The 17,573-nt window shown below is 35.2% G+C and overlaps 1 protein-coding gene across 2 annotated transcripts in view; it reads right to left on the bottom strand.

Moving 5' to 3' along the window:
• The window catches only part of prkar1b (protein kinase, cAMP-dependent, regulatory, type I, beta), a 96,153-nt gene that overhangs the window by 78,079 nt on the left and 501 nt on the right, over positions 1-17,573 (bottom strand). For both annotated transcript variants that reach the window (XM_051105656.1, XM_051105655.1), the window contains exons 2-4: positions 17,177-17,367; positions 7,600-7,770; positions 4,355-4,446 (exon numbers count right to left, since the gene is read on the bottom strand). In XM_051105656.1, coding sequence (XP_050961613.1) covers positions 4,355-4,446; positions 7,600-7,770; positions 17,177-17,350 — 437 coding nt within the window. In that variant the 5' untranslated portion in view covers positions 17,351-17,367. The remainder of the gene's footprint in view (positions 1-4,354; positions 4,447-7,599; positions 7,771-17,176; positions 17,368-17,573) is intronic.

The following is a 17,573-nucleotide window of genomic DNA, read 5'->3' as shown; positions in this document are numbered from 1 at the left end:
AGTCTAGCTGCTGTAATATTACCCTGGTTAAAAATAGCAGATACTAAATGTGTGAGACGTTAGAAATTTGCTATGGTTACCATGGTCATCAGAATTTCAACAGTGAGTTATGTTCTGTACTCACACATAATAATAATTTAGAGTATTCACTCCCATATTTAAATGCCACGTTCACACAGCCGCAGAAAACAGTTGTCGGTCCTGTATTTGAGTCATTAGTTCAGTTGTGTTCATACACATATTTCAGTTATTTACAGGAGTAACAGCTGAATTAACTGGCAAAAGGTACCCCAATAACGTGATATTTAGCCCCAGGAATGCAAATTTCTGGCAGGGAACCCCGCCAAATAAACGTGTATTTTACCAGCCAGAACGTGATTTTTACTGTGGGCCCCTCCAAAACGTGATTGGGCTAGTTTTGCGTAGCAATTGGGTGGGTTTTATTGTAAAAAACTGGCAACTCTGATGTAGTGGTCACAAAACCGTTCTGAACAACTAGTTGTTATTATAATATTTAAATGTGTGTCAGAGTTGTCTTTTCTGTATGTAAGATAACCTGTAAGAAATCACAGGTTATGTTTTGACTCATTAGTGTTGCCAGATCTTGCTGGAAGAATAAACAAATAAGAACAAGCCCATAAATCTTGTCATCGGATGCCCATTTTCCACAAGTTGATATGATTGTTTAGGGTCTTAATGAAAAGTCTATAATATACTTTGGCTACAAATTCTCAATGGTAGTGTAAAACAACACCCTTTTTACCTTGTCAAAATGAGCTCTGCAAAAATCATCCCATTCTGAGGGATTGTTCCTTTAAATGCAAATGCTCTGCTCACCCCGCCCCTCTCTTCTCCCTGCTGTGCTGAGAGATTGTTTACTTTAGCCGCATTTAGCCGAGAAACTTGCTAACTAGCCCGTTATTAGGAAAGATGATTGCAGAGATTCATTAAAAAACCCTTATACTCACTTCTGCTGTAGGTGAAGCTGGATCACGACTGATTCACGTGAACATAGACACATTTATGTAGATCGGGAGGTGCATTCCCTTCACAAACAAACGTAATCCACTGCATCTTCAGCGGCTCAGATGTCGGGAGTAAATGACGACCAGTATGTTCATTATTACATCCAGCAACAGAAGACCTAAATCGTTCAATCGGTGATACTCTTGTCTAACTTACATCCCTGCTCTGGCATTAAAACAATGGAGGTCTGACTGTTACAGCTGATCTGAGGTAAGACGTTCATGTCAGTCAACTATTGTGGAAGCGGCTTCTGCATATAAAGAAATCCCGCCAAAAACACGATTGGACTAATTTGGGCTAGTTTTGAGTAGCAATTGGGGGGATTTTGTTGTGAAAACCTGGCAACGCCTGAAAAAACCGGGCGCGTTCCATTATTACCCTTCCATTATGTGCGCGGCTGGCGCGCGTCTATATTTGAAATAACGAACTTTAGTGCGCAAAAGACGCGATATGTGAACGGCCCCTAAGGGTCTTTTCCTATTGAAACAAGCATCCTGGAATGTTTTCCTGAAAAAAAATTCTTTGCAACTGAAGAAAGAAATGCATGAACATCTTGGTGACATGGGGGTGAGTAAATGATTAGGAAATTTTTATTCTGGAAGTGAACTTCTCCTTTAATAAGCGTTGCTTATAATAAGTGGACATGGCAACCCTTTAAGAGCGCGCTCTGTGAAATAGCCTTCCAAACACAAACAAAACACAACATCTCTGCTGTAATATTACTTTGGTTAAAAATAGAGGATACTACATGCGCGAGACAGCAGAAATTTGCTGTGGTTTACCAAGGTGTCCGTCATACACACATTTTGGTTAATGTGTGTATGACTGACATGGGAGTGAAAACTATTGTACAAATGAATTCACTGCCAAAAAAAGCAGATTGACAAGCACATGTATGAAAAATGTACGCAGTGTTTACAGAACCAATCGGAAGAAGTAGTTGTTAATGATGTATTTAAACGTGTGTCAGTGTTGTCCTTTCTGTATGTGCAGTGCAATAAATCACAGGTTATGTTTTGACTCATTAGTGTTGCCAGATCTTTCTGGAAGAATAAACAAATAAGAACAAGCCCTTAAAACTTAAAACCAAATGTGTTATCTTGGAAATAAGCCACATATTAAAACAAAGTGATCTGCACCTGATTTCTTTGTTAACTCCATTAAGACACTTTATAAGCGTTGCTTATAAGAAGTTATAAATTATAATAAGTGGACATGGCAACCCTTCAAGAGCACGCTCTGTGAAATATAAACAAATCTAAACAAAACACGACAACTCTGTTGACAGTGGTTTAGTTAAAATGGCTAAACATCACAAGTCTTTGGCTGCTGTAGTATTACCTTGGTTAAAAATAGCGGATACTAAATGCGCGAGACGCCAGAAATTTGCTATAGTTACATGGTGTCAGTCATCACAATTTCAAGATTGAATTCTGTTCCGTACACACACAAAATAATTACTTAGGGATTTCACTCCCATATTTAATTTGACACAGCAGCAGTACACAGTTGTCGGTCCTGTATTTGAGTCATTAATACAGTTGCGTTTATAAACATATTTCGGTCATTTATGGAAATGACAACCACAACTGAATTATCTGACAAAAAAAGCAGGTGTTGACAAGCGCATTTACGAAAATTTTACTTAGTGTTTACGGAACCGATCTGAACAACTAGTTGTTAATGTTAATGAAAGTATTTAATTGTGTGCCAGAGTTGTGTCTTTTCTGTGTGTTCGGTGCAATAAACCAGGTTATGTTTTGACTCGTTTGCGTTGCCAGATCTTGCTGGAAGAATAAACAAAAACAAGCCCATAAAACTTAAAACCAAACGTGTCATCTTGGAAATAAGCAACATACTAAAACATTGTGATCTGCACCTGATTGCTTTTTTAATTCTATTAAGATACTATAAGCATTCCTTATAGCAAGTAGACATGGCAACCCTTTAATAGCGTGCTCTGTGAAATAGCCTTCCAAATACAAACAAAACAAGACTGCTCTGTTGACGTTGGTTTAATAAAATGGCTGAACATTTGGCTGTTGTAATACTACTTTGGTTTAAAATAGCACATACTGAACATGCAAGAGTTGCCAAGTCTGTGGTTTTCCCGCAAAATTAGGCTACTTTAACACTGGTGGGTTGCAGTGGGTTGTTTTTCCATGTCCGCGGTTTGGAGCTACCCCAAAAATGTGATAAGCAAATTTTACCAGGGGAATGCCGCCAACATTTTTTTACCCAGAGACCCCTCCGAAGTGTGACTGGTCTAGTTTTGAGTAGCAATTGCACAGGTTTTGATGTGAAAACCTGGCAACCCTGATGTAGTGTTCACAAAACCGTTCTGAACAACTAGTTGTTACTGACATATTTAAACGTGTGTCAGTATGTGCAGTGCAATAAATCACAGGTTATGTTTTGACTCATAAGCATTGCCAGATCTTGCTGGAAGAATAAACAAACAAGAACAAGCCCATAAAACTTAAATCTAAGTGTGTTATCTTAGAAATAAGACATATACTAAATATCAAGATCTGCACCTGATTGCTTTATTAACTCCATAAACATTTAATATAACGTTGCTTATAATAAGTGGACATGGCAACCCTTCTACGAAGCAGCTATTCCAAACAAACAAAACACAACAGCTCTGTCAACAGTGGTTTAGTTAAATATCGCCATACATAACGAGTCTTTGGTTATATATGTTGGTTAGAAAAGCTAAAGATACTAAACGTGTGAGATGACATAAAGCTGCTATGGTGACAACAGTGTCAATAATGGCAGTTTCGAGAGCGGGTTCTGTTCAATATATACACACAAAACAAAAATTTAGGGGATTCACTCCCGTATTTAAATGCGGTTGTCACTCCTAAAACTTTACAGTCTATGTGGCCAATGAGAAATATAGTGACGCTCTATATTTACGATCAATATTTACAGGAGTGAAAACCACATTCTAGAGTCAAACTCTCACCTGTACATTTTCATGACTTACAAACGTGCTTTCAGCAAAGCACTGTTGTGTGAACAAGTTGTCCGTCACATCACAAAATAACCCAGTCCCTGTCCTCCACCAGATCTACTCCAAACAGCTTTGTGGTATGTGTGTAACTCAAATGTTGTTGACATGTTGTTGTCAAATACTTTTGACATGTCAAATGTGACAGGACTTTGCAGTCTGGGAAGTTACTATCTTTGTTAACAGGACATTTCGAGACTTACACCTATAAATAAATGCGGTTGTCAAACCCAAACCGTGATAGTGTGAACGTAGCCTTATATACTTAAAATACCTGGCAACAAACAACCTCCAATGATGTGCATTTACCTCCTCTCGTTGTCATCCAGGTGGGCAAACAGCACGTTCTTAGAGATGGCTTTGGCCAGGGCAGTCATTGTCTTGTAGTCCTTTGGAATGACCTATAACCAAAGAAAACTATTTTAGTTAGTAGATGAGCACTGATAAAACTAAATATTAGGATTTCCTGGCATTTTGAAACGTCTGCATATTTCCTCAATAAATTGGGAGTGGTGCTTGTGAGAAATGTGCCGCAAGATCCTAGGCTGTTGTGGATGTTACTAGGTGATCTGAATGTACATTACTATGCATTAAAGTGCTGCTACAGTAGGTAGTTTCTTACTGGCCCAAGTTAAAAGATCCCAACCTGGTCTCCTTTTCACCAGTTTTATCATACACGAGGCAAAATTTGTATTGTTTTAGAGAATTAAATAGCGCAACCCTCCTCAACGAGATGAAGATTTGAGAAATCATTCACGTTCATAAAACAAATGATGCAGGATGAGTTTGCACCAATGTTTAATACTTTTAAAGGTAGTATTAAAGGTTTATTAGAGGTTTGTTGAGTAAATTGTCAATTGTGCCTTATACGGCTAATTACTACAACCAAAATGTACCTTATCAAGTCTATTAATGTAAACTAAATGACTAAAAATAGTTTTCGTTAATTGAAATTAATGATAAATCAAATAAAAAATAAGGATTAGATGAAAACCTTAAACGTAAAAAACTTGCCTTGGCAACTAACTGAAATATTAGGGTTAAACTGAAGTAATAAAATGACAAAAACGGAAATAAAATAAATTAAAGCTAAATAAAAATATGAAAAACAATAAAATGACAAAAAATAAAATAATAAACTAAACTAAAAATGAAAACTAAAAATATTAAATGTATGATAATATAATAAATAAAATAAAAACCTATTTTTAAAATATTAACAAATATTATAATTGTATATAAATAATACTAAAGTAACACTATTATTGTGCACAATTCATCAGTGCATGTTGTTCTGAAGTAGTGTTGTCAAAAGACCCGGTACTTCGGTACCAAGTCGGTACTAAAAAAAATTAAATGTTACGGTACCAGGTTTTCTTAAGTACCGGTGGTACCGAGCGCCCGGTCAACCCGGTTCTTACTGCGCTATGCGCAAAGTACGCACTGCGCAGTTGTTGCGTCTTCTTCATAAAAGCACAGAGACACGGCGACCGGCGGTGCTGCTGATGCGGCTGCTCTGAATCCGCTTGTTGAAAAGAAAGGAGGAAGGAGCCACGTGTGGAAATATTTTGTATTTGCGGCTGATGACAAGGGCAACATCATAGATCATCAGAAACCCATTTGCAAATGGTGCATCGAAGTTCTTTCTCAAAAGGAGGAAATACATCGAACTTAATAAAACACCTCAAAGACCGACACCCAGATTTAATGAAAGAGTTCAAGCAGGTAAGTTTTCATTTAATTTTATATTTAGAGCTTTTGTTATAAAAATTATACCTTAAATAAACATCGCCATTTGCTTAGTTAATCGTTAGCATAGCGCGCAGCTAATGCTAACGCGAGTATTAGAATAAACTTCTTTATTACGTGTTTAATGCTCCTATAGCGTTTATTAAAAAAAAAAAAAAAACAGGACATGATAGTGTGGTATTTTTACACACCTGAGGCTTTTAAATGACCTGTGTAGCTAAAATATGTGTGTTAGAGAACAAATGTACAAATGTATGGTTAATGTTTATGTCCTTAAAATCGGTCCATCAGAAAAGCAGTTCTAGGCTATGAAATATAGTTTGCGCAGTTTGATTAAATAAAAGTACAGTCAAATACAGTCCTGTATAGTTTGGTAAAAGATACTATTCATTAACATGACTTAATATATTATCTAACATCAAGTTACAGTGAGTGAACATTAATTAATGTGTGTGAATTTTGTTTTATACAAACATTTGATGGTTCATGTTTGTTCATTGTGCGTGAAATAATGTTAACAGATACAACTTTTAATTTAAAATAAATTATTAATACATTTTGAAATTAAGAGAATAATTGCTATGTAACACTTGTTTTCTTAAGTCATGTTAAATGGGGTCTTTTTGTAAAGTGTTTTTAATACGACAGTTTCCGTCTGTGTAACATTGATATCTTACACTCAGTATAAGTAATCTTATCTAACTTTGTTATAAAAAGCTGAGGTTTGTTATTTACTGAAAAGTTATATATAAAGTTCTGTTTAGCTGCTGTCAATCTAATATTGCATTTAGTTAGACTCAGCCAATTGTTTTACTCAAGTATATTATATTTTCCTTTTACAGCTGCAGGCTGAAGAAGACCACGAACCAAACTCCTAAGCAGACAACGGTTCCAGATGCTTTTCAGCAGCAGAAGTATGACAAAAACTCACCTGAGGCAAGAAAACTGAACCGAGCTGTTGCTGAATTCACATGTATGGATCAAGTGCCAGTTTATACAGTGAAAAATGGGGATTTCAGCAAATGCTTCATCACCTCAGCCCAAAATACCAGCTTCCAAGTCAAAACTTTGTTTTATTTTTGTTTGTTATAAATAAAAATAGTGTTGTTCAATTCATGTTTTTGTGTTTTGATTTGGTACCGAAATTGGTACCGAGAACCGTGGATTTTCACTGGTATTGGTACCGAATACTGAAATTTTGGTACCGTGACAACACTATTCTGAAGTAAGAATATCTATAACGAAAAAAATAAATAAAGAAATATACATATATATATATATATATATATATATTTATATTTATAAAATATATTTGTAGCAATAGCCAACAGTACGTTGTATGGGTCAAAATTATCGATTTTTCTTTTATGCCAAAAATCATTAGGATATTAAGTAAGGATCATGTTCAATGAAGATATTTTGTAAATTTCCTACCGTAAATATATCAAACCTTAATTTTTGATTAGTGCATTGCTAAGAACTTTATTCGGACAACTTTAAAGGCCATTTTCTCAATATTTTGATTTTTTGCACCCTCAGATTACAGACCAAATACAAACTGATGGAAAGCTTATCTATTCAGCTTTCAGATGACGTACAAATCTCAATTTCCAAAAATTGACCCTTATGACTGGTTTTGTGGTCCAGGGTCACATATATATGTGAAAACACAGTAGTGAATCTGATGGGATGACTGAAACCATCCAAAACATCCTAAATAGGGTACTTGAAAATAATGCAAATAACTGCAGTTTTATTCAAAACTACAATTGCTACATAATCCAAACTGTATCTGCTTTTCTGACCTTTCTGACGTAGCTGACGGCATCCTCCTCTGTGTAGACCTCTGCGCTGACCCCACCTCTCCGGCGCCGGGCCTTCACCACCGGGTTTGGAGGAGGAGGAGACACTTCATCATCGTGAGAGTCCGACTGCGAGTTGGACTTCTGACGGGCCATGATCTGCTTGCATTCTTCCTGCGGAATGAGGAAATGAATGATACGTATGATTAATCATCCATCTGAAAACATCAAGATTGTTGTGACCATCTGGATTTTCATCACACAGGACACCCAAAAACCTGTGCACAGTCAAAACAGCAGACACTGAGAGGGTAAAGCTACCACTGCAAATCACGATTACAGATCATAAAATGTAAAAGCCTAAGACCTACTGCCAGCACAGAAAGCAGACGCAACAACACTGAGATTTCACTGGCAGAGACAGAGAGAGACAGTGAAAGATTCCCGTATGAAAGAGAGACGAACAATGAAGCTGCGTGCCACAGCACAAATGATGTCTGTGTGTGTGTGTGTGACACAACAAGATGCGTACTAGTCAGAGAGGGTACACACAGTCTTACCGTACTGTACATTTACTGCATATATGAGGTGGACAGAAAAACACAGAACCATGATAATACACATTACATATACACATACAATAACCAAATGTTTTAATCAGTCATTTATTGTAAAAATGAAAGTGCAAAATAAACTTAGTCAGGAGAAAATTAACTGACAGCTAAACACTCTATGCTAAATGTCACAGCTAAATGTATTATAATGAAATAATGTAAAGATTGTTAGAATATTTTTGAAGTTCTGTAACTGCTTAGGATAATTAGACGTTACTTACTCATTTTATCTGCAACAGGGGAATCAATAATAAGATGCCATTACACAAATATACTATTAAAATATACTGTTTTCACATTATTACTACATTAATTTGGAGATTCAGTGTGAAAATATGATTATGATTACAGCTTTTAACGTTAGGTGTGATTGTGTTTAATTAAAGAAAAATGCGCAATTAATTAGTTAATTTTTAACTGACAGCACTATGTATGAGGGGAAAAAAACTATACTCAAAAATGTTCTATATCACAAGAGTGAGAAAAAATAGGAAATACAAGGGGAAAAAAATATAATATTATAATTTATTCTAATTTATCTTTTTGATTTAATTTTTTGTTTTATTTTTCTATTGAAATGTAGAGAATACTACCAGTCAAAAGTTTTTGAACAGTAAGATTTTTATTGTTTTTTTTTAAAAAGTCTCTTCTGCTCATTAAGCCTGCATTTATTTGATCCAAAGTGCAGCCAAAACAGTAAAACTTTGAAATATTTTTACTATTTAAAATAACTGCTTTATATATATTTTAAAATGTAATTTATTCCTTTGATTTAAAAGCTTTAATTATTCCAGTCACATGATCCTTCAGAAATCATTTTAATATTCTGATTTGGTTATAAATAAAATATATATATATATATATATTATTATTATTATTATTATTATTATGTTAAAAACAGCTGAGTAGAATTTTTTCAGGTTTCTTTGGTAAATAGAAAGTTTAGAAGAACAGCATTTATCTGATATTTTGTAAGATTATAAATGTCTTCATCATCACTTTTGATCAGTTTAAAGCATCCTTGCTAAATAAAAGTATTAATTATCCAAATTATCCATATCTAAAGTATTCTATAATTATACTGAAGATTTTGAATGGTATAGTGTATAATGTTACAAAAAAATATTTCAGATAAATGCTTATCTTTGGATCTTTCTATTCATCAAAGAATGCTGAAAATAAATGTACTCAACTTTTTTAAATATTGATAATAATAAAAAATAATAAAAATAAAAATGTTTCTTGAACAGCAAATCAGCATATTAGAATGATTTCTAAAGGATCATGTGACACTGAAGACTGGAGTAATGATGAAAATTTAGCTTTGAAATCACAGGAATAAATTACATTTTAAAATATATTCAAATAGAAAACAGTTATTTTAAATAGTAAAACTATTTTAAAAATGTACTGTACTTTGGATCAAATAAATGCAGGCTTGGTGAGCAGAAGAGACTTTGAAAATCTTACTGTTCAAAAATGTTTGACTGTTTTTTTTTTTCTATAAATGCAAATTTTAATATAATAATCAGATATTATGCAACATTCAATTTCAGACCACAGCTCCCAATCAAGTTTAATTTGTGTCCCTCTGCTGTATGCCACTTCAGCCCCTATAAATCTGATGTCAGTCTGTTAATTCCACAATTAAAACCTTTTACAGGATATAAAAGATAAAGTGTTTGTAAAACAGCATAAACGTCTCCCTCTGAAACATCCCAAGGCACAAATACCAAAGTGAAGGCAGGCAGATGCAAAGGAACAGCTGGGCACATGCCACACACACACACAAATGCACACAAAACACACACGTGGTCTCTCTCCAAAGCTTTAGACAGCCATCAACAGGCCTGTCCATGAAATAACACAGAAAGAGTCCAAATGTACTCTGAAATCTGAGATCATCGTGCTTGCTAATGTATTGATGCACATACTCAAATATAACATGAGAGCAAACCCACCACAAGCACACACAAAAAACTTAGACTAGTGTCTATCCACCTTATTCTTTAACATGGAAGTAAGCCTATGAGTGAGACTTCAGGTTCATTAGCACTATAGGGAAATAATGAGAAGAATAAACTGCACTACAAACCAGTGTGTTCATAATTAAGAGAATACATTAAAATAATATGGTAAGACACAGCAGTTTTCAATATCAAGCAGCAAAATGAACTGTTTTGTACAGCTACAAATAGCTGTAAGTGGAAGAGAACAGAAGCCAGAAACACTAATAAATGGCCGCACCCACTCTTATGAGAAGAAAAAGGTGGATACAAAACAATTCAAATATGAGGAGGTTGTAACCATACATATATATCTGCAAAAGACTGATTTATGATTAATGTTAAATGACAATTTTGGATTGGAGGGCAGTAAAATATTGTTTGTGCTGTTTACAGTTCTTCATTTGGATATTTATTTATTCATTCATCAACAATAATGGCCCCAAATTAATAAAATAATTAAACTCCTGAACGAAGTCATCAACAATGCTTTGTGAATCAGTTTGACTGAATCATAAAAAAGAATCATTTTTAATGAAAGAATCATTTGTAAATTCTCCCTGCACAAAAGAACTTCATTCACATATGTATTTCTTACAAAAGCAATATGCTTAAACTACATAAATAATCTACTCTACCATTCAAATGTCTGGGTTCAATAAAATTTTTTAAAGTTTAATGTTTAATGTAAAAAGTAAAATGTTTTTAAAGTCTTATGCTCCCCAACATTGCATTTATTTGATCAAAAATACAGTGAAACTGTAATATTGTGAAATATTATTACAGTTTAAAATGAGTCTTTGCAAAGTGAACATGCAAAGACGATCAAACACCCTTAACAAAAAAGATAAAACAGCGATATAGGACAATTTTGAAGTTGAGGGAGAACAAGTTCGAAGTTCAAACTCGGGGCACCATACCAGTCCATTTTATGGAGAAAAATGCTGAAGTGTTTTCCTCAAAAAACAATTTCTTTACAATTGAAAAAAGAAAGACATGAACATCTTGGATGACAAGGGGGTGAGTACATTATCTGTAAATTGTTGTTCTGGTTGTTCTTGCTGAATAAATGTATTAATTTAAGAAAGTTATTTGAAAAATAAAGGAACCTAAAGTTATTTGAAAAAAAAGACCCTAAACTTTTGAATAGTAATGTATGTTTGGGCCAAAATGGGCCATATTTTACATACTAAAACTAGTATTTTCACCAGCTAAATGGTTTTAAGTCAGTTATTTTTATCTTTTGCTGTAGTGTATCAGTAGAAAATATGAGTTTACATTTTCAAACATTCATTTTGCTGTTAACTGTAATAATCCAGTGAGATTTTTGTTTGCACAAGGAGTCTGACAACAGCCAGTGCTTCACACACAGATCTGATTTCATCATCATTCAGTCTGTCTGGAATGACATGAAGAAACAACAAACTAAGACAGACTAAATCCAGAAGAACTGTGCCAACATCTCAAAGATGCTTCAAGAAACCTACCTGCAAAGTTACAGTACTGGTAAAAGCACTGGCTGTTGTCAGACTCCTCGTGCAAACAAAAATCTCACTGGATTATTACAATTAATTGCAAAATGAATGTTTGGAAATGTAAACTGACAATTTCTACTGACACACTACAGCAAAAGATAAATATAACTGACTTTTTTAGCTGGTGAAAATACTAGTGTTCTAATTATTTTGGCCACCATTGTATATTATCAGATAACCTCCATATAGTATGCACATTAGTATGCAACTGGTACATGAGTAAGAGGACATGTCATTGGCTGATGCTAATCTCAGATTGACCAAAAATTGGTCTAGCTGACATGAAGATCTATGACTAAGAATCTTGAATCCCTGTGTAACATCAACAACAAAAAAAAAAAAAACCACAACTAAAATCCTGTATTCATTTGCTCACCCTCATGTTGCCTTCTGCCCTACATAAAGATTTTAATCCGGCACAGTTTTTATAGACACAACATTCAAAATAGAGGACAAACACAGTGTTATATCCTTTAGCAGCCTGTGGATTTTCATCTTTCCAAATGAACAGAAGGTGCCAGACAGAGAGAATGTGTGAGCAATTAAAGCCCATCTATGGCTAAAACGCAAGCGGGTCAGTAAACATCATTCACCCAGCGGCTCAATCTCTGATGACACTACGTAACCCCCAAAACACAAGCTATCATCATGAGGAGAAGACAAGGACAGTCGCTCCCTTCTTGCAGACGTCTTGTGCTGCGTTCAGTATCAGCCCATCTGATCGCATCTCATGAATACACAATCCCGTCGGCTGTTTGATGCTCTACCTAAACTAACAGTAGCTCAGCAGAAACACATTCCTAACAAAAGCCCAAGCCCAAAGCATTTGCCAGTATGAAAAAGCCTGTTGTTCCTGGAGCACATGATCAAAGAAGATGTTTATTTGCAGCTGAGTGTGGATGCGGTTACTGGCACCTCCAGCTAAACGAATGACTGCTGTGACTTTCATACGCTCGGTACACAGAGTCTGAGATTGGGCAACAACATCAAAAAGCATCAGCAGGCCTCCTAATTGTCTATTGAGGGTAAACGGGAATGTTGATTATAGTTCTCAACAATTGCAGCTCATTAAAGTTCCTCTTACATAAACTACCGTTTGGGGTCAGTGTTGTTGTTTTTGTGAAAAAAATTAATTAAAAATTAATTAAATTCATTCATTCATTAAAATGAATACTTTTATTCAGAAAGGATGCATTAAATTTACCAAAAGTGATGGTAAAGACATGACAAAATATGTAACGTTTTAAAATATTTTTTATTTAAAATAAATCCTGTTTTTCTGAACTTTACTAGTAGCACAGATTCCACAAAAATATTATGCAGCACAACTGTTTTCAACATTGACTCAAATCATTTCTGAGAGTAACAACTGCCGAAAATTCAGCTTTGCATCACAGGAATAAATTACAGGCTAAAATATATTTAAATACAAAACAGTAATTTTAAATACACATTACCAAGAGAGATCATTTTCAAAAATACCAGTAAATTTGTTCTGTAAGGTAAGTTGTAACATTACCAGTAAATGAACGGTATGCTGTTGTGTGCAAATGCAGAATGAAGATTGACGGCATGAACACGTACAAGTTAAAAATGCGCTAACGTAAGACGTCTACCCTGGGCCAATGATAACATTTTGACTCAAGTGATGCATTTACTCTGTGTGGTTCACGAAAGTCAAAGAAATGTCTAAAGTCATCTAATACGATGTCTCTGGGCCAAAAGCAGCTGCATGAATGTGACCGTTTGACACAAAAAAATGAAATCATCTTCTTATACTCCTACATGTTTACAAATACAACACCGGGAGGCGCAGCCGTTTAGAGATCATTTCCAGTTAATGATGTCACGCATTTACTGGTATTTTGAAACTGATGTTTGAAAGGTGTTTTACCGGTAGACAGATGAAATGTTGTTGCCTATGTGAATAGCGCATTTTTGACTTTACCGGTTTGAAGTTGTTCTGGTAATTTTACAGCAATTTACTGGCATTACTGTGTGAAAGGGACTAATATATCTCACAATAAATTAAAAATAAATAAACCATAAAACATGATTTAAGGTATTATAGTCGTAATACTTGCCTTAGCTAAACAGGTATTGTCTTAATAAATAATCATCAAGCATCAAGGTTTTTACTGATAGCACAGATGTCAACATTTGGTCGTTCAAATGTGAGATCTCTCATGTGAGATCTCTCAAAGTTTTTAAAGCATTTTTTTATTTTTAGTGCATGATTTTCCATAGTCTGGTAAGTGCTTTTTTCAGGCTTGTCACATCCATAACAGTACATATTCCTCATAAATAGACATCAAAATTAAAATAAAGTAAAAATTATATGTTCTGTGAAGAGCCATTGCTTCTCTGTTTGTTGGGTATTATTGCATCTGGTTTGTGCATTTTAATTAACAGAAATAGTACAAAGTATGTAGTCTCTCAAAAACGGTGTCCTTTTTTGTCATATCCATAATACATGATTATTTCCATATTTTAACATAGAAAACATGTGCATAGACTGATATTTTTCTGATGTTTAGACTGTATCAACAAGGGTTTATTAAAATATAAACAGATGGTTCAGTATATTGGTAACACATACATTCTCTAAGCATGTATATGTCACATTCATAATGCCAAATGTCACACCCATAACGCTCGATTTGCTCTAACATCATTACTATGCAACCGGTACATGAGTAAGAGGACACTTTATTGCCTGTTGCCAATCTCAAAACAGCTAAAAATTGGCCTAGTCGACGTATAGATAAATACTATCATAACAGTAATACTTGCCTTAACACACATTACACAAAACTGTTATGAAACATGATTATTAAATGTGGAGCTTTCAAATGTGGAGTATCACTTAGGGAATTCTGAGAATATCAATGTACAGTTTTTACTGTAAACTTTACATTGATTTGTTCTTTTATACTTATACAATTAACAGTATTTTACTGTAAAAGTACATGAAATGTCTGGTTGGATCTTTTACAGTTTACCCTGTATATAGTATGGTAACTTACTGTTAACCTAAAAAAAATTTGCCACAGTGTTTTTACAATATTTAACAGTTAAAATTATACTCATGTTTTTTGTTTTAAAACGCATAACTTTTGCTGTGGTTTCGCCTATCGTTTATACTACTCCTGCGTTTTCGACCCTCGAAAACTGAGACTTTTGAAAACGCTGCAGAACCTGTTTTAGTTTGAAAACTGCGGGGTTGCATTTCAGTGTAAATGGACCAAAACGGAGACCACATGCCCACATTTGCTCTGCCTATCCTTGATGACCGTGTAAACAATAACATTATGCTCAGTGTTGTACCCATAGATATGTATAGGTAGATGCCCCATTTGACCACTCCAAGCATGTAGATGTGTCCGCCATCTAAATAATAGTGCATCTACCTATACATATCTATTGTTGTACCTGCATGAATGGTCATGTGACATGCATTTTCAGTTGTTTAGTGTAGATGGAGGTTGTTTCTAAAACGCAGTGAAAATGGCAGTGTAAATAAGGATCTCTTTCATTTTAGAATGAAAATGGACTAGTGTAAACAGGGCCTGAGGAACTACATTGTTTGGTGGAAGAATAATGTTTTTATTAATATCATTACTTTATTTGCTCTGTTTTATCTTGTAAAACCTTTCTACGTATATAGAATAACCGTTTTATAAAAGTAATTAACCTCCTTGAAGCCGTGGTTTACAGTGAATTTATAACAGCTAACTCCGCTTCGCATTGTGCCTAACAACAAGTCTTAGCTGTTAGGAATTCACTGTAAACCAAAGCTTTAAGGGGCTTTTTGCTGTATTCAACATCATTAGGTGTGTTTCCATTACAGATCTGCCCAAACTTCTGCGATATTTCAAGAATGTCGATAAAAAACTATTGCGAAATGACGGCGACGTTATGTGACTCTCGCGATAAGTCATGATGCCCAATGCTTGTAAATTTATGTATATTTCAGTCACCGTACTAGCCATTACTTTTTAATCAAAGGAAACGTAGACATAGTGTATCTTTAGCAAAGCAGCACGGTGAGTCGCTTCTGAAACACGCCACGGCGCGGCACTGACTAGAATGGCCACAATCAGCATCGGCAGCTGTGTTGGAGCCGTAATGCACTGCAGACATGTGCAGTGTAAATAAGAGGTTATTCAAATACACGGCAAAGAAAGCTCCTTATATTTGTGAGTGGCCACGTATGAGGCTTCCTAGAGGCTATAGTACATTAAAGAATGATCATGTGATTTTTACATACGCCAAGTGAGCTGTAAATGTGCAAAAAAAAAAAAAAAAAAAACAACCGTTTCAATTGCAATTTTGCATAATAATACTTCTTTGAATTACCTGAAAAACCAACTTATGCGAGCATACAAATTTTTTGCGATATATGGAAGTTTTTACGAAATAGACGCTTTTCCATTGGAAGTATATTTAATTTGCAATTTCAACTTGTGTAATCTGAAGGAAAATGGAAACGCAGCTACTGTTTCCCAACCGAGGGGCCTCAAAAAGATAATTTTTAATTAATTATAAAAGTCAGACTTCGTGACCTGGAAAAGTCATGCAAATGAATGAAACCTTAAAATGCCACTGACATGTAATAAATATACATTATTGTATTTATGACAAGCTCTAAAATATTCAATCAGGTTAAAATTGTGAGTAAAATATATTTTAAAAATCCTTTTTCTTAAATCTTCGAATACGGTTAAGCACATTGTAAGGCCAAAAATGTTAAGAATCACTGTTGAGTCTACATGCAAATAAATGATGCATGTAAACAGTTGTTTTACCCAGTTGCTGTAAATCTATAAAAGCCCTACTATATCCATTTTAAAACCTGCAAATGAACTTTCACAGATCCTGATAAAGCAGTTAAGCGTACCGTCCACTCAATTCACACGCTCCGCAACTGCACCGGGAACCGATCAAAGAAGCGTTACAGAAACCAATGATTTCTCGTTCCAAAACCTACAATTAGTTCTCATAAATGTGTTATCTATCCATTGTGCTGCACTTGTCAATAATTAAGACACATAAAGAACAACAGCCTCACTATGAGCGCTAACACAATGACAGTTAATGATCGTGGATGTTCGAGGGAAGGAGAAGACATTCATTAACACTGTATCACAGTGCATTCAGCCAGACTTTTTCCAAAGCAATATACAGTACATTCATTACAGGAACAATCCCCGGGGAGCATCCTGAGGTTAAGTGCCAGGCCAAATGGGACGGCAATGATCTCAATAACTCTCCAGCTCCGGCTTCTCCAGCTCCATGGGAATGAAGCGACATCCTATGCGCCCGCAGCCCAGATCCCTAACCATCACCCTTACCGATGCACATGCAGAACTTATACAAACACAAGAACCAGCCAAGCAAATATACAGTAGTAAGAGTAACGCACCTTCTCCAGCTTCTCGAAGTGTTCCCGCAGGAACTTCATAGGCCGCTCGGGCTTGGCGATGCACAGGTTGACGATGCACTCTTTGAGGATCTGCTGTATGTTGTGTTTCTGCACGAAAACCTCGCAGCCTTTCAGACTTTCATCTTCTTCCAGATTGGAGGAGGAGGTGGCCATCTTATCTTCTATCACTGCTGCAGGAGAAAAGAGCGAAGGAGGGGTGATGAGGAGAGATATTCCTTCTTAAGTCTGTGTCTTACTCTTGCAAATGTTACGCTTGCCTGCTGACTGACTAATGAAATCCACAGTGTATTCAATATGCATGTATGCATCTGTCAGTCAATCACTCATTACTAATACACATACCCAGTGCCTATATAGATAGATAGATAGATAAATA

Source organism: Labeo rohita, chromosome 3 (genome assembly GCF_022985175.1).
Source record: "Labeo rohita strain BAU-BD-2019 chromosome 3, IGBB_LRoh.1.0, whole genome shotgun sequence".
NCBI lineage: Eukaryota > Metazoa > Chordata > Actinopteri > Cypriniformes > Cyprinidae > Labeo > Labeo rohita.
Note: the sequence above shows the minus strand (reverse complement) of the source record. Positions and strands in the feature narration are given on the sequence as shown.